General features: G+C 39.9%; 1 protein-coding gene across 4 annotated transcripts; it reads right to left on the bottom strand.

The window, feature by feature from the left end:
- Positions 1–35: 35 nt before the first annotated feature.
- LOC129173306 (histone-lysine N-methyltransferase SETDB1-A-like) lies at positions 36–16,055 on the bottom strand. 4 transcript variants are annotated; one of them, XM_054764090.1, is made up of 10 exons: positions 15,631–16,055; positions 15,390–15,504; positions 14,394–14,568; positions 9,294–9,394; positions 7,341–9,128; positions 5,651–5,815; positions 1,644–1,842; positions 1,484–1,557; positions 527–717; positions 36–190 (listed from the first exon to the last, which is right to left on the bottom strand). In XM_054764090.1, exons 2-10 carry the CDS (start codon positions 15,478–15,480, stop codon positions 89–91), a joined length of 2,886 nt encoding a protein of 961 aa, XP_054620065.1. In that variant the 5' UTR covers positions 15,481–15,504; positions 15,631–16,055; the 3' UTR covers positions 36–88. The 4 variants fall into 4 exon arrangements, with proteins under 4 accessions (XP_054620065.1, XP_054620067.1, XP_054620064.1 ...); XM_054764092.1 differs by lacking the exon at positions 15,390–15,504 and having other exon boundaries at positions 15,631–16,054; XM_054764089.1 differs by lacking the exon at positions 15,631–16,055 and having other exon boundaries at positions 15,390–15,624.
- Between the last annotated feature and the right edge of the window lie 1,627 nt (positions 16,056–17,682).

Here is a 17,682-nt window from a genome sequence, read left to right as displayed (position 1 = left end):
TATCAGATTGATTATTAAATCAAATGAAACATGAAGACAAGCATTACATGATTTTATTAAGACTCCCGCTCCCCACTGTCCACCAACATTACCTTCCACTTTTATTTTTCAACTCATAAAACTTCTTCATCCGACGGATGGGTTCCAAGCACAATGAACCCCTGTAGATCCATCCTTTACGTTGACTTTCCTAAAGACGGCAACATCAAAATGACTGCTGTGGCTGAAAACAAACACTGGATTTTTCAAATAGTGACCCAATTAATCCTGGGTTGTCGATGTAACATCATGTTTGCTTAAATATCAGTATTTATTTGTGGGAACATATATTGTTCAGGTACGTGTTCTGCTCCAGAGCATCAATATTGCACATCATTTGAGTTCCTTTTCATCAGTGTGCTTTCTTTCCAACATCCACTCTCTTTTTTGTACAAACAAAGCCCAAAAAACCTAACAAAAACCTGCAGAATCAATAACCGGCTCAGGTTGACTCTTTAGTAATAAATATTAATATGATGATACTGACCGCAAAGAGGACCTGCATCAGGCTACCGTCGGTCGTCAGGACGGTACAGCTCTGCTGAACTCCATTTAAGTCCACTTCAAAACTTTGTCCAATTTTGTATTGGGTTTGGGGAGGGCAAGGCCAGACATTTAAATAAAACTTGATGAAATCCCTGTGGGAAGGATCGGCGATGTCGTCCACAGGATCCGGTACTGTCGCACAAAAACAAACAGTAACAAGAATGTGAATAATAGTCATGGAAAACTACCAACAGTGCCTTGCGATGTTAGCATCGCTAGCTTGCGAACATACACACAGTAGCATTTTTAGCCGTTTTCATGGGCATCCACTTAATATGAACACTTAGCACTATCATGCTAGGTGTTAGCTCGCTAACATTAGCATGTTAGCACTGCTAGCATGCTAATATTAGTAGACACTGTTATGATAGGTGTTAGCATGCTAACATGAGCATATTAGCATTTTTTGCGATTTTCCTGAATATGACCTTAAGAAGACACTTAGCGCTTTTACGCCAGGCATTACCATGTTAATGTTAGCATTGTTAGCATTCTTTAAGTCATTCAAACTTTTCCATGGTATGTTTTCATGGTCAAGGACTGTAAATATGTAGATAAAATAACTGTAGGACTAATATTTATGGTGTAAATCATAATATGGGGGGGGGGGGGGGGGGGGGGGGGGGGAGACTATGGTGCTTGGCTTTTCTAGTTTATAAATGGAATATCTGCATAGCAGAGCACAGAAACCCTGCTTACAACCTTCTAAATACTGTTTTTACCATTATTAGAGACCTCTAGACATGAAATAACACCCCTATAGCCACCTTTACACACATATTACACGGTGGACATAAGAGAAAATAACAACCATGATCGTGCTCGTGTGTGTTGCTGTACTGGAAATGTGTTCCGGTGCTCGGCAACCTGACTACACAGGAAAAACACCAAAACTTACAAGGTGTGCACACCAGGTGAAGATGATATAAGCCAACGTAGATCGGCACCTGATCGTCAATAAACACGAGAAATCTAAAAAAAAACAACAACAACAACATATTGGAGCACAATTGATCAGACCATGTTAATGATTCAAGCACGCTGTGTACGAAACGCACCTCTGTTGGTTCTTTTTGCTGGGGAATTCTGCCAGAATGCCGGGCCGAAAGTGATCTTCATCCTTGCCGCCCACCACCACCCTAGCGCCAATATACAAGTAGTCCACCATGTGGGTGCTCTCAAAGGCCAGGTGGTGTGCGGAGACGAGGCACTTGCCTTTCTGGTCCAATCGGACTTTGTATTTGAGCACATTATCTGCTGTGACAAGAATAAGAAGCACATTTGATCTGTCCGACGGTTGATTAAGCGTGGAACCTCTCCAGTTCCCCGTAAATACCCTCTGATTTCAGCCTCTCAAATGTGAATATTTTTTAGACCTACAATATTAGCTTTGTGTTTGAGGCAAAACAAGACATTGACACACATCAGCTTTCACTTTGGATAACAGTGATCCACATGTTGCCTCTTTTCTGATATGTTGACGACCAAACCACCAACTTTTCAATGATTTAGGGCCTAACTGATTACTTTATTAAATAATAAACAAAATAAACAAAATAATTGTTACGTGCAGCCGTATACTACACGGGACCCCCGTTGAGCAAATATAACGGCGTCCATTGTTTATTGTGATTAATTGGTTCCAGCCGTGATAAGTGAATTTCCACAAAATACAATTTGTTTTATAAATTGAGTATTTTTGTAATTATGAGCATAGAAGACCTGTTCATGACCTTCTAAATATGTTTTTGTAACATTATTAGAGCCCTATAGACATGTAATAACAAGTATTTTTGTTGTTATGAGCATAGAAGGCCTGTTTACGACCTTCTAAAAATGTTTTTTAACATTAGAGCCCTATAGACATGTAATAACACCTATTTTTGTAATTATGAGCATAGAAGACCTGTTTACAACCTTCTAAATATGTTTTTTTTAACATTAGAGCCCTATAGACATGTAATAACACGTATTTTTGTGTTATGAGCATAGAAGGCCTGTTTATGACCTTCTAAATATGTTTTTGTAACATTATTAGAGCCCTATAGACATGTAATAACAAGTATTTTTGTTGTTATGAGCATAGAAGGCCTGTTTACGACCTTCTAAAAATGTTTTTTAACATTAGAGCCCTATAGACATGTAATAACACCTATTTTTGTAATTATGAGCATAGAAGACCTGTTTACAACCTTCTAAATATGTTTTTTTAACATTAGAGCCCTATAGACATGTAATAACACGTATTTTTGTGTTATGAGCATAGAAGGCCTGTTTACGACCTTCTAAATATGTTTTTTTAACATTATTAGAGCCCTATAGACATGTAATAACAAGTATTTTTGTTGTTATGAGCATAGAAGGCCTGTTTATGACCTTCTAAATATGTTTTTTTAACATTATTAGAGCCCTATAGACATGTAATAAGTATTTTTGGTGTTATGAGCATAGAAGACCTGTTTACGACCTTCTAAATGTTTTTTTTAACATTATTAGAGCCCTATAGACATGTAATAACACGTATTTTTGTTGTTATGAGCATTGAAGACATATTTATGACTTTCTAAATATGTTTTTTTTTTTTACATTATTAGAGCCCTATAGACATCTACCTAGTAACACGTATTTTTGTTATGAGCATAGAAGACCCGTTTGCGACCTTCTAAATGTTTTTTTAACATTAGAGCCCTATAGACATGTAATAACACGTATTTTTGTTGTTATGAGCATAGAAGACCTGTTTACGACCTTCTAAATATGTTTTTTTTTAACATTATTAGAACCCTATAGACATGTGATAAGTATTTTTGTTGTTATGAGCATAGAAGACCTGTTTACAACTTTCTAAATGTTTTTTTTAACATTATTAGAGCCATATAGACATGTAATAACACGTATTTTTGTTGTTATGAGCATAGAAGACCTGTTTATGACCTTCTAAATATGTTTTTTTAACATTATTAGAGCCCTATAGACATGTAATAAGTATTTTTGTTATGAGCATAGAAGACCTGTTTACGACCTTCTAAATGTTTTTTTTAACATTATTAGAGCCCTATAGACATGTAATAACACGTATTTTTGTTGTTATGAGCATTGAAGACATATTTATGACTTTCTAAATATGTTTTTTTTTTTACATTATTAGAGCCCTATAGACATCTACCTAGTAACACGTATTTTTGTTATGAGCATAGAAGACCCGTTTGCGACCTTCTAAATGTTTTTTTAACATTAGAGCCCTATAGACATGTAATAACACGTATTTTTGTTGTTATGAGCATAGAAGACCTGTTTACGACCTTCTAAATATGTTTTTTTTAACATTATTAGAACCCTATAGACATGTGATAAGTATTTTTGTTGTTATGAGCATAGAAGACCTGTTTACAACTTTCTAAATGTTTTTTTTAACATTATTAGAGCCATATAGACATGTAATAACACGTATTTTTGTTGTTATGAGCATAGAAGACCTGTTTATGACCTTCTAAATATGTTTTTTTTAACATTATTAGAGCCCTATAGACATGTAATAAGTATTTTTGTTATGAGCATAGAAGACCTGTTTATGACCTTCTAAATGTTTTTTTTAAACACTATTAGAGCCCTATAAACATGTAATAACAAGTTTTTTGTTGTATTGAGCATAGAAGACCTGTTTACGACCTTCTAAAGTCCAAGCCAGCGGTGTGTTTTATTTGATGCTTTCTACACGCTTAAATTAAGCATGTTCAAGCATGAAATGACTAATTAAACTAAGATACAAAAATAAGGCATTCAGAAGATGCATCCAAAGACGTGGGAGGCTTCTACACGGGTCACTAGGTGTCGGTAGTGTTACTATAATGTTTGATGAGACACACCAGCACTAGACTTGATTTCCGGAACAGGCTTGTATTGCAGGTTTAATGATCTCACAAAAGGCACAATAATCCCTTACACGGGCTGCTGTTGCGGCCGTAACCCACCGCAAGCTAAAACTCAACTCTGAACCCACGATGTTACTTCCTGTCCAACACCGGAACACATTAACAGCGTCACACACTATGAGTCTTATTTATGTCTTATTTTTCTCTTATTATGCCTACTATATTGGGTAATAGGAGTGTAAAGATGACTACAGGCGTGTTATTTCATGTCTAGAGGGCTCTAATAATGTTAAAACCCGTATTTAGAAGGTCATACACAAGTTTTCTATACTCCAACTACAAAAATATTCCATTTATAAATAAGGAATCCTTTACTTACTTTGCGGAAGTTTATCACGTGGAGCCAGTGTTCCCTTTTTTATCACGGGGGATAGGTTTTCAAAATAGCCCGCAATAAATGAAATCCACAAAGTAGCCAACTTCATTTTTTATGATTATATATGTTTTAAGGCTGTAAAACCCCTCAACATACACTTTATACACTTTTCTCAGACAGGCAATAACATTATTACGTTACGTTACGTCACTCGCTCGTATTTCACTCATGCAATCGTGTCTTTTCATCCTGGCGTTGTACTGGAGCCTTTTTGTGTCCTTATTAAAAACAAATCAGTCATCCTCCTTCGACCCGAAGATTCATTTACAAGCTAGCAAGCAAGCGATGACACAGGAGACATGGCAGGGCGGCACGAAAGGAGATTGATCGACAATGGTCCACGGCCAATCAGGACGCAGAAAACAATGGGCGGTGCCGACAGACGAGAGAGAGAAGGGAAAGACACTCAACTTCCCACAATGCAATTCTTTTTAAAGGGCCAGGCACGGCAAAACCGCAAATTCGCTAGTGGTGAACGGCAATAGAGCGAGGGAACACTGTATTATAGAACAACTAGTTTTTTTACACGCGGAAAACTACGCAAACCTTTCTTTGTCAGGGCGTTAGGTGGCAGACAAACACGTGCATGCACAAGCACAGCGCAGCAGGCTATTACGACCGCTCCTTAACAGACACATTTGATAACAAAGACTCCAAAATTAGTCCACAAAGTCAAAATAAAGATATGTAACTTAATAAAAAGAGTACTCACTATAGGAGTACACACCGCCCACGTCCAATACGATAACTTTCTTACCAATTTTGACAATTTTCTTCACTTTCCCACGTTGCCAGCACAAATTGTTCCTCTTGGCCAAAACCTTCATATTCTCTGTGATCTCAACTTGGAGTACTTTTTTGGGCATCTTTGATGAAATCTTCGTAGACTGGTCACAGGATGTTATGGCCACCGCTGCTGCAACTGTAAGTGCGACGTTTCAAGAAGTTATACGACAAAAAGGGCATTTTTTTGCTACAAACATACAGCGTTGGCAATTGTTTACATTAGATATGTGGTGCATGTGTAGAATATCACTAGGCTCCAGTTTCCCAAATCCATATAAAGTACCGCCATAGGAGGAAATGGGGTTATTTTCAGTCATGTGGTCTGGAAAAACCCTGCCAAGTGATACTGAAGACAAGCTACTTCCAGGTTCATGAAGGATTAACGACAAATGGGAGAGTTGCATTTGAGTTCCACTGACGCCGTGGTGCTCTTTTATTCCAAGTTACCCCAAAATGTCGTGGGTTCTTCCTTCATGTGGGTGATTCTGTGCAAATTGTTTTTTTCCCTGTGTAATCTTGCTTATTTTACTGTTTTACCATGTCAAAATGGACGCTGAGGTAGCTTGTCATTCATTCTAACAACAAAGTGGTGACCAAAAATGTAACGCCCCGTACTGTACTGTAAATGCAAAATGATGGATGGATGTTTGCCGTCATCAAATAAAGCTGGTATGCGTCTATCATTCAAGCCATTTCGGGAAATAAACTACAAATAACTTGCCGTGTGACGCGATAACTAGCGTGGAACTGGAGTTTTGGTCATGAATCCCTTCCAAACGGTGCAACGAAAACCCAAACGTACAAAAACGGAATCAATTTTTCCCATAAGAAATAACGTTACTCCAAGCCAGTTGCAGACACCCAAAAATAACAGCAGCAAACACATTTTATCGAGAATAATTTGAGATTTACATGCAGAAAACACTGCAAAACAAATAACAATGACCAATGAAATGACTAAATGGACATTTAAAGAGGGAGGGTACGCGTTTAAAGTGGAGTCGCGCGGACGCTGGTTCATTGTAGTCCAGGTGTGTCCAAGCTTTTTCCAGCGAGGGCCACATCCTGAAAAATGAAAGGATTCTTGCTATTTTCGAAGAAGTTATGTACTGTATAGTTCAAGAAAAATAGCCAGCATCTCAGCTTTGTGCTACAGGTGCATTAGTATGAACTTAGGTCTTTGTTTACTTGCGTCAACAAAGCTAACACGCGCAACAGTCAAGGACTAAATGTAGGGATGTCCAAAGTGCGCCGCAGGATTTTTTTGTTGTTTTTTTATTGGACTGCGGCACATTGTAGAAATAAAATGTAACAAAAAAAATGGAGAAAACAGGGCAAAAGGTATAATGTAACAAGAAAAGGCTGAACTACTAATAACACTTTCTTTCCGGGGTGATTGTGGTGGAGTACTCAAAATGTCTTCAAGGTTGGAAGACACTAAGAGGAGAGTGGGGATATGGTTGGCCGGGCCCTGCTATGGTGGCGTCAATACAGTGCCGAAATCCGAAAGCATAAACATGTTAATCAGCGCGCATCAAGACCACTCTGAATAACCCACTCGCTGCTGAATTTGTACGGTGGTCATAATTATGGGGTGCCAACAACACAACTGTACCAGTATGAGATTGTGACGTATTAGGATGTTGCAGTACCTTACTTACCATTTTGTGCTGCTTCAATTCTTTCCCTTTCCTTTCTTGCTGTGTCATTTTCAGCTGATTTTCTTCTTTCCATTGTCTTTCTTGTTGTGTCATTTTGTGCTTGTGTTCTTTTCTCTCCTGTCCTGCTTGTGTCATTTCCTGCTGGTTTTCTTTTAGCCCTCGTCTTACTTGCCGTCTCATTTTCTGCTGGTTTTCTTGCTTCCCTCGTCTTGCTTCGTGTGTCACTTTCTGCTGGTTTTCGTGTTCCCTTTGTCTTGCTTGCAGTGCCATTTTCTGCTGGTTTTCTTTTCTCCCTTGGCGTACTTGCTGTGTCATTTTCTGCTTGTTTTCTTTTCTCCCTTGTCGTGCTTGCTGTGTCATTTTCTGCTTGTTTCCTTGTTTCCTTTGCCGTGCTTGCTGTGTCATTTTCTGCTTGTTTCCTTGTTTCCTTTGCCGTGCTTGCTGTGTCATTTTCTGCTGGTTTCCTAGTTTCCTTTGCCGTGCTTGCTGTGTCATTTTCTGCTGGTTTCCTTGTTTCCTTTGCCGTTCTTGCTGTGTCATTTTCTGCTGGTTTCCTTGTTTCCTTTGCCGTTCTTGCTGTGTCATTTTCTGCTGGTTTCCTTGTTTCCTTTGTCATGCTTGTGTCATTTTCTGCCGGTTTCCTTTTCTTCTTTATCTTGTTCACAACGTCGCTTTGCAGTAGTTTTCTTTCTTTCATCTTGCTCGCTGTGCCATTTTCCACTCGTTTTCTTTTATTTGTCACGTTTGTTGTGTCATTTTCTGCTAGTTTTCTTTTCTCCCTGGTCGTGCTTGCTGTGCCATTTTCTGCTGGCTCTCTTGCTTCCCTTGTCTTGCTCACTGTGTCATTTTCTTCTCGTGTTCTTGTTTCCTTTGTTTTACTTGCCTTGTCATTTTCTGCTCGTGTTCTTGTTTCGTTTGTTTTACTTGCCTTGTCATTTTCTGCTCGTGTTCTTGTTTCCTTTGTTTTACTTGCCTTGTCATTTTCTGCTCGTGTTCTTGTTTCCTTTGTTTTACTTGCCTTGTCATTTTCTGCTCGTGTTCTTGTTTCCTTTGTTTTACTTGCCTTGTCATTTTCTGCTCGTGTTCTTGTTTCCTTTGTTTTACTTGCCTTGTCATTTTCTGCTCGTGTTCTTGTTTCCCTCGTCTTGCTTGCTGGGTCATTTTCTGCTAGTTTTCTTTTCTCCCCTGCTTTGGTTGCTGTGTCATTTTCTGCTAGTCTTCTTGTTTCGCTTGTCTTGCTTGCTGTGTCCTTTTCTGCTAGCGGCCTTTTCTCCCATGCCTTGCTTGCTGTGTCATTTTCTGCTGGTTGTCTTTTCTTTATCTTGTTCACAGTGTCACTTTCTGCTAGTTTTCTTGTGTCTTTTATCTTGCTTGCCGTGTGATTTTCTGCTGGTTTTCTTTCTTCCTTTGTCTTGCTCACAATGTCCTTTTCTATTTGGCTGGTTTCCGGTGAGCATATATTTGACTCCACTGCGTTTGCGTTGGCTGGTGGTGTTTCAATCATCATGAGACGTCTCCTCTTGCTTGAGGACGGCTCCGTAGAATAATCTTCCAAATCGGACGAAAAGGGGCGCAAGCGGTCTTCCTTACTGCGTTGGTCGTCAGGACTTTGTTGAGGCAAAGCCTGTACTTTGCATTTGGTTGCTTTGGCCGAGTTCTCCTCGGCTTGTGTTGTTAAAGAGGTCTTGCCATGACTATCGTTGAAGTCGTCATTTGATGAAGTGTTGCAACTTGTCGATGGACTACTAGGGATGCGTGTCTCAGGATCACATTGGGAAGAATGGATTTCTGCAAAGCGGGGAAAAAAGTACGAGTTCAACTTCAGCATCCAAATAAGCAGGAATGAGACACTTTACTTTTCCAAAGTGTTAAGGAATTGAGAAAAACGGTACTGCTCGGGTGCAAGTATAAACTCCCATCATTCATGCTTATCAATTTTATCTACTGATTTACCGTAGATTGTGACATTATCGTCATCAGAATCTGCGTCTTTGTATTCCCACCCCAGCGAAGCATACTGCTCCTTCACAATGACTTCACACTCAGCGACAGACCTGCAAGACAACATCACATAACTAAGTCAACTGATATTATTTGCAAATGCAATTTTAATCCTCCTAACGGCACAAATCTTAATTCACTTTAGAGTCACTTAGGACACTGTAGGGTAATATTGTTTTATTACCCTGTTAGCTGTTAGTTCGTTAGTTAGAATACGTGCATTCGCATAATCAGCAGTCAGATGGGACGCACTATCCTGGGAGTGCATGTGCTATTTTGGACAGAAAAAGGTGCTGATGAGAGTCCTACCACGTCAGCTGAGATGCAATTCTCAGCTGTTGTCATCGCACACATATCGCCCAAGAATGCGAGGGATAAGATCTCTTGGGCTACCGTGGTCTGAGGACGACAACTACGAAAGGCAGAGGGGACTAGCGATCAAGGCCGACTCTCTTTCCTTCTGGTCAGGAAGCCGCAGGAGGACATTAAGAGAGACAGTTAGCCCGGATATCCTTCTCTTCCTTCTTATTTACAATACATTTTGTAAACCTTGTCGATTGGAGTGCGAGTCTTATTCCTTCTCATAACTGGAGATTAACGAACACTTGCTTTAACTTATTTACTAAAGTGGTCCTTGCGGCCTTATTAGGGTGTGGACAATTTCATCTCCAACAACACCTAATGTGGGTCTAGATTTAGAGAATTCTATAACACCTAATGCATGAGAAGAAGGTTTTTACACCCAAACAATCAAATAAGATCCCACAAAAGCGATCTATTAAAAATTCTACGAACTACAAAATTCAACAACTCTTTGGGCCCGTGTTGGCATCTAACGTACTGCAACACAACACAACACAACATTTTGACCACATGCATAATCTAATGTATAATGTACGTGTGTAGAACAAAACTCAACAACTCTTTTGGCCCGTGTTTGCATCTAACGTACTGTAACACAACACAACTTTTTGACCACATACACAAACTGAAGTATAATGAATGTGTGTGTATATTAGGGGTGCAACGTTACCAGCAACCCACGGTATGGTCAGTATCTTAGTTTTTGAGCCTGTTTTTTGTGTGTAAAGTACAACTTTTTTTAGGGCTGTCAAACATAACGCACTAACTAATTTATTTCATTAATTATGTTTCATTTTTTGGGTGTATTCACACATGCGCACCACAGCAAGCACACCTCTCTGTTATGACGGCAGACGCGGAAGCACACTGGAGCGTTTCCACACACTCACACAGAGTCTGACGCTCTTTTACAACTTCACTGTGACCTGAACACATCGACAGCATCACCATATACTGTATGTCTCGCCAACTCACACACGTCTCTAGTCCGTTCGCCCTGGGAACGACACTTCCTCTTTCTCATTACAAGAACGTGAGATGCATTCAGGGACACTCCAAACATCACCAAAAAAAAACTTTAGAATGCGTGTGTGTTTTAATAAACAGGAAGATAAAGAAAAACATTAAGTGGATAGTCTTATCACTCACTAACTCTAACTTGAATTTGGATGTACAATTTGCTACATTTAAGTATGCTGGAAAATACACTCAAAACATGTAAATTCACCTTAAATTATGTGATGTCTTTGAACGCAACCCCTCATTGCTCATAATAACACGGTTTTAAGTGTGATTCAACTGTTTTGCTACTATTAAAGAGACTATCCACCCATCAATTTTCTGTGCCGCTTATCCTAATTAGGGTCGCGGGGTTATGCTGGAGCCTATCCCAGCTGACTTCGGGCGAGAGGCGGGGTACACCCTGGACTGGTCGCCAGCCAATCGCAGGGCACATATAGACAAACAACCATTCATGCTCACCTTCCTACCTATGGACAATTTAGAGTTGCCAGTTAACCTAACATGCATGTTTTTTGAATGTGGGAGGAAACCGGAGTACCCGGAGAAAAGCCACGCAAGCACGGGGAGAACATGCAAACTCCACACAGAAATGCCCGAGCGGAGATTCTAACCCAGCTCTTCCCGATCTCCTGACTGTGCGGCCAACATGCTAACCACTCGGCCACCGTGCGGCCCTTAAAGAGACTAGCTTTAGACAAATAGATTTTTAGATGTGTGTGGCATTTTTTTTTTAAGCTTGATTGACATATTCAGTCCATTTGGAGCTGTTCATACATACAAATATCCTGTCCTGTCTTTTATCTTTCTGCTAATTAAATACAGTAAAAAATGCCATATTTCAGACATAGTTCATAATGGTGATTAATCATGATTAATTAATTATTAAAACTGATTAATCTGATTTAAAAAATTTTAGTCATTTGACAGCCCTACTTTTTTTTCTATTTATTATTATTAAATGATTTTTCAAATAAAGTATGAAAATGAAATTGCAATCTACTGGCAGGTAATTCTCCAATACTTAAAACTGCCTAATAAAATCCAAATATTGATATCACATACCCAAAAATTTAAGGATGTGGGAGCCACTTTGATGTGTACCTTAAAGATGCTAAAAGGTCAGTATGGTCAGTATGCAGTAATTACGGCGCGTGAATGAAGCTTGCTCGGTTATCTTAGTTTAGCAGAGCATGCTAGTACAGCGACGCGTGCGCAACTCGGGCAGCACGAGTGCCTTGACGGCGTGTTGTGTTTTAACCGCTTGTTCATGTAATCCAGCATTTTACGACGCCGCTTATCGTGCAAGTTCCGAGTTAAGCAAGGACTGGAGGCGCGTTTATTCTTGCACCCAGCTCGGCTTAACCGTCAAGACACTTTCTCAACACACGCAACATGTCAAAATAAGAGCGCAGTTTCGTCAGATACTGTCTTAACTCATTCAATACCAAAGACCTATTTATGTTTTTTTATATCCTGTATGCCCAATCCCAACAACGTATTTATATGTCTTTTACGGGGGTTTTTTGCACGAGAGGCAAAAAGAGGTGATGATGCAACTCTCCACTAATGCATTTCACTTGACAGCAATTTTAAAAGGGATAGTTTGGATTTCTTGACATGAAGTTGTATGACATCCCCACAGCAACGGCGACTTGGTCCCACGAGTCCAGTTCTGGTCGGATTTCCTTGACGAGGAACGTAGTTTAGCTTACCTGCTGTGGCCATTTAGGTAAAGAGTTTGGCTTCTTAAAACAATACGCGTTCAAGAGGACCGGTAATACATTTGCATCATAAAAATACCTCCTCCAAAAAAAAAAAATCAGACCTCACAAAACGCTCGGGGTTATATTTGTCTCCCGCCGTATCCCTGCGCACTGTCGCCTGTGGATTCATGTGTTTGTGATGAAGACGCTAGCGGTAATGCCACTCCCAGTCACGGATCTCCGACCAGAACTGGACTCACGGGAGCAATTGCGGGGGGTAAGTCACTGTTGCTGTAGTCCACTGCCGACGGGGATGTCATACAACTTCATGTCAAAAAATCCCAACTGTCCCCTTAAGCCATAAAAACAGCCACAGAGTGGCAGACGTGCATTTGATATGATAACAACTCGGCAGGGTTCGTGGGAAGAATCACACATGGAAGTGAGAGAGGTTGGAGAAGTGTATCGTCCAGAAGGTTACGCATTAGGGACATTGTAGCGCATGCACATGCGCACGCGTGCACACACAGTTCAGTTCCAAATGTGAAAACTGCAAATTGGTATCGTCGTTTAGATATTTGAGCCGTCACAAAAGCTATGCTTGAAATGTATCTTTTCACAAAAAGCTGGTTTTCTCCCTTTTCTAGTCAGGAACTGATATTTTCCTGAAACTTACCTACGTTCTACCGCTGATTACTAAGGAACGGAAAAAGGTACAAACAAGGTTGTTTTTTTTCTGATGAAAGACGAGAGTCTAATCTTTCTTTTGTTTATATAGCTATAGAACACAATACTGTGTGTGCCTTGAAGGATCAGTCAAAATCGTCTAAAACGGCCAGTACGGAAGGGGTTGTCTTTTGGAAAAATGGCTGGGATTGAATGAGTTAATTGTGTCAGCAAAAATAAGGGTGTCGCAAAAAATATATTGCATTGGTGACTACGTCTTTCTTCACCACAAGCACAAAGACTATTACACTGTAATTTCACATGCAATAATATGGACTCAATTATGTTAATATTACATTTCTTTCCAACCGTATATTCAATTTCATAAAACTTTTTGCAACTAATATAAAACATTGCTGGCACTAATATTTTCACTTTTACTGCAAATGAATATCGGCCCCATACACACAATATACACAAACGCATTTGGCTTTTAAAGACTGTGGTCTGTTGGAACAAATTTATTTACTGAGTGGGTAAATAATGATTAGAAGTAGCTTTTAGAATAACTGTTTGCATTGATGTCTATAGATTGAATTATTGTTGAGTGTCTTAAAATAAGTACGGTATAGAGATAACTGTTTAATCAATTAGTCTAATAAGTTAGTCGATTATTACTAGTGTATAGAAATAAGCAGAGTCGGTGAACATCTGTTCTGTGTAGGCAAAACGTTCTTTTCTTCAGCTTACGCCAAGGTAGTTAGTTGCTGGCGTCACAAGCTTCATAAGGAACTCAGGAGAAAGTTAACTGGCGCCAACGGTCTGGGCAAACAAGTATAAAAATGACTATATGACGATCAGGGGGGGAGCTCTCTTTCATTTTCAGCCAGGGGATGGGTACAGGTGAAATTAAACGGGGTCCAGGTACCCAGAGACTGCGGAACCAACCTGTCTGACTTATTTTTCAACATTACATTTTGAAAAAAATCTAATTTGTTGTGTGAGTCTTTCTTCCTTCTCATAACTGGAGATGAAAGAGCACGCAAGGGGGAGGTAAAATTGGCTTGTGTCATTAATTTTCCAAAGTGGTCCTTTGACCTTTAGGAGGTTGTGGAGAATTTCATCTCCAACAGGTCTCACGCTTTTCATCAGCTCATGAACAGCCTTTGTTTGTGTGCTAAAATTTCCTACTCCACAGTTTTTCCTCACTCCCATTTGTTCTTTATGTATTTTGAAGCTCTTACTTAGAACCTCCTCAAGACCGAACAGTGCAAAATGTAAATAAAGATTCACTCACTCGCAGAGTTTCAGGAGACGTTGAGCTTGTTTTTTCCTCCTTTTCAGTAGACTCCGCAAAAGACTGCATTTCTCCAGCATATCAGGCGAGATCACACCAATATTTTGCACTCGCTCTGAAACCCATCTCTGGAGCTCCTCTTTGGTCATTTCCATATCATCCCCCTCCATGATCACTGCAACATGCAGGGTTCCATTGTGTCAGAAAGGCAAGATTAATTACTCACAGTTTTGCGTATTTTTCTGGTCCCAGGATGTGACCCCTGTGAAAAGCGGGGCTCTACTGTACTACAAATGATAATACCACAACAGTCTCCCTGCAGGTATTTCTTTTCTAAGCGTATTTAAATTGCCAGTGGAAGGGGGCACCCGCCTAGGACACTACATTGGGTAGGACCGCTCCTGGGAATAGATGAAATTACGACGAGAGACGCGCTATCCACGACCGCATGTAGAACAATGATACGCATATGTTATATATTAATTTCATCATCAAACTAACAAGCCTTCTTGTTTTATATTTTCTACCTCCAGTGGCTGCATGACAGGCATGCTTCCTGATTATGTGATGTGACTTCAAGCAGCTGCTGGCTGCATTTGAGGTCTGTTTTATTAAAAAAGGTATGAATTTTTAAGTGTCTTGTAAGTGTCACAGTGCCTTTTGTCTGATTTAAGGCTATGATCATTTCAGCACCGAATTTCGGCGTGAGCAAGAAATCTCTCAAAATTCCTGCAGTCCTAAATTCTGCAATCCTGACGTTAGCAGAAGTTCGTTAACTACAAATGCACTGACATCAAAAATACATTACATTGTGTTCATGTATTATTTGACATTACTTCCTGATTACTGTCTAGCCCAACTGAATTTGTAATTGAATAGCCCTGCTATGTTAATTATCTCTAGTCAGGTTTGTATACACACGGTGAATGGCGGAGATATTTGGAGATACCGTATCAAACCGGCACGTTCAAAGACCTGTTGCTTACGTTCACTTACCAGAAGACAAAATGGCTTTGAAAAGTCCTGATAGAGAAAAGTATGTTTTCCTATCTTTGAAAACGTGTGTGTCATCTATGAGGTCCCACATCCAGTCCGAAAAGGTGCGGTGACACTGTCAAAACCACCGCTGGTAGTTAAAATCAAAACCTTAAAAGTACAAGCACCATGCCATCTTAAACCAAACTGTACCCACGTTTGAAGCTTTTCATATGGTCAAAACAATTGCGTAAAATCTCACCCTTTGTAAAATCGTGTCCGCCAATTGTAGGTCTTCTTCGTCTTATCCTTCCACTCAAGACGCGTTACTCACTGCTGCCGCCTGTGCCCGTATGACGGAACAACAAGGTGCTGCAATTCGTAGGTCTTCTTCGGCGTATCCTTCAAACTCAAGACGCAATACTCCATGCTGTCGCCCGTGTCCCTATGACGGAACAAGGCACAGTGGCTCTTTCTGATTGCAAATTGCCCACGCTGCCTTCACGTGTCACCGCTAGAGTACAGTGTACCCCATTAGCTATGCGTTATCCGCGCTGCCTTCAGGTGAACTACGGATAACATCTCTGAATTTGGGATTGCCATAACAGCTATGTCGAAATTCAGGGCCTGCAGCCTCCTAGTGCGCGTTTGTGGGCTGCATGACGTCATTGCGCCGCGCGAAGGCAAAGTGACACCCCCTCCTTCTCCACTGAATTGAAGTCTGCATCACTGATCTAAAAAAAAAAGACTGGATCGAGCAACCTATTGTTTTCACGCGCCAAAATTTGAAGCCAGATTTTTTCGATCGCCGCCATCTTGGTGAGACCACCTTACTTGTGATTGTGCTGGTATACGAACGCAGAATTAGTGAAAAATCATCAAAAACATCAGGAGTGCCAGTGAAGAAAGCGAGGATGAGGAAACACAACTTAAAAAGCACTTCCTAAGAACCTTCCACTCGTAAGTACTTTTACTTGGCACCTTTTTTTGACCTGATATATGTGCCACTACTTGAACGGCTTTGCTTTGAAAAGTTCTTACTTTGAAAAGTTTTACCAGTGCGTTGCCATACTGTTGTCTCACAGCAAAGTGGTCTCACCAAGATGGCCGCCGCAAATTTCCATTGGCTTCAAAAATAAAACAATAAAAGCTCGATCCAGTCTTTTTTTTTAGATCAGTGGTCTGCATTCAGAGCACTCTTCGTGGCCCCACATATCCCAAGATCCTTTGCGCGCGTCCGTCCAGCCCTTGAAAAAATGTAAACATTACGGTGCGAAGCGGTGAGACGCTTCAGGAGTCATTTGCAATCAGTTTTATTTTGATGTGCGGAGCCTTTGGATGTTAAATCTTGCTACGAAGTGGAAAGGTTGACTTTGATCTTACTACTGTGATAACGCAGACATAACACTTATTCCGTACGTATATGGAACAAGATCACGTACATGTTTAACTTTTATGAATGTTTGTACTTGTGTTAATGTGATGTTGCGTTTACAATCGTTTTCCTTATAAAGAACACAACTGGAATAGGGTAGTTTTAAACTACTAGAGACAATCATGATCAGGATGGCGCCCCAGGACGGCCAGACTTGTGGTACCAACATGGAACATCACTGATGGGCCTCCAAACCTTCTCCTCCTTTGGCTTCCTGCACCTCATCATTATTTCACCTGCACTCCAGCTTGATACAGTACAGGATGCTACAGTTTTATTACATCGAGTCATATATGTGATAAAATATATGTATTCAAATGATCCTTAAATGCTCATATCTATACAGTGGTGTGAAATTTGCCCCCTTTCTGATTTTTTTTAATGTTTATCACACTTAAATGTTTCCAATCAAATGTAAATATTAGTCAATGACAACACAACTGAGCACAAAGTGCAGATTTTGATTTAAATATTTTATTATTAAAAAGGGAGAAAAAAAATCATCCTAAACTACATGGCCCTGTGTGAAAAAGTGATTGCCCCCCCCACCCCCCGTTTTCCTAAACCTAATTTTCCAAAAATTTCACTTAAAAAAAAAACTTTTCTTTAGTATTTCAACCCACGCTAAAATGACTATTTTCCCTCATAACATGACAATGTTACTCTTATAAAATTGCCTTTTTCTCGTTAAATACAACTTTTTTCCCCCCCTTATTTTGACTTTATGCTTGTAGAATTACTGCAGATTTTTCCCCATTTAGGCTGTTTTTATCAAGTATTTTCTTCAATAATATTCTTGAATGTGCCCCCGTGCCACACTTTGGATACCCCTGCAGTAAAACATGATTTTGCGTATTTTAAGTTATGTAACAAGAAGCT

This window comes from Dunckerocampus dactyliophorus, chromosome 20 (assembly GCF_027744805.1).
Source record: "Dunckerocampus dactyliophorus isolate RoL2022-P2 chromosome 20, RoL_Ddac_1.1, whole genome shotgun sequence".
NCBI classification, from domain to species: domain Eukaryota; kingdom Metazoa; phylum Chordata; class Actinopteri; order Syngnathiformes; family Syngnathidae; genus Dunckerocampus; species Dunckerocampus dactyliophorus.
Note: the sequence above shows the minus strand (reverse complement) of the source record. Positions and strands in the feature narration are given on the sequence as shown.

Coding starts and splice junctions, on each gene's coding strand:
- LOC129173306 (XM_054764090.1), bottom strand. CDS start 15,480: ATGTGGGACCTCATAGATGACACACACGTTTTCAAAGATAGGAAAACA. Junction 14,569..15,389: donor CAAAGCCATTTTGTCTTCTG/GTAAGTGAACGT, acceptor TGCATGTTGCAG/TGATCATGGAGGGGGATGAT. Junction 9,395..14,393: donor CGTCTCCTGAAACTCTGCGA/GTGAGTGAATCT, acceptor GTTGTCTTGCAG/GTCTGTCGCTGAGTGTGAAG.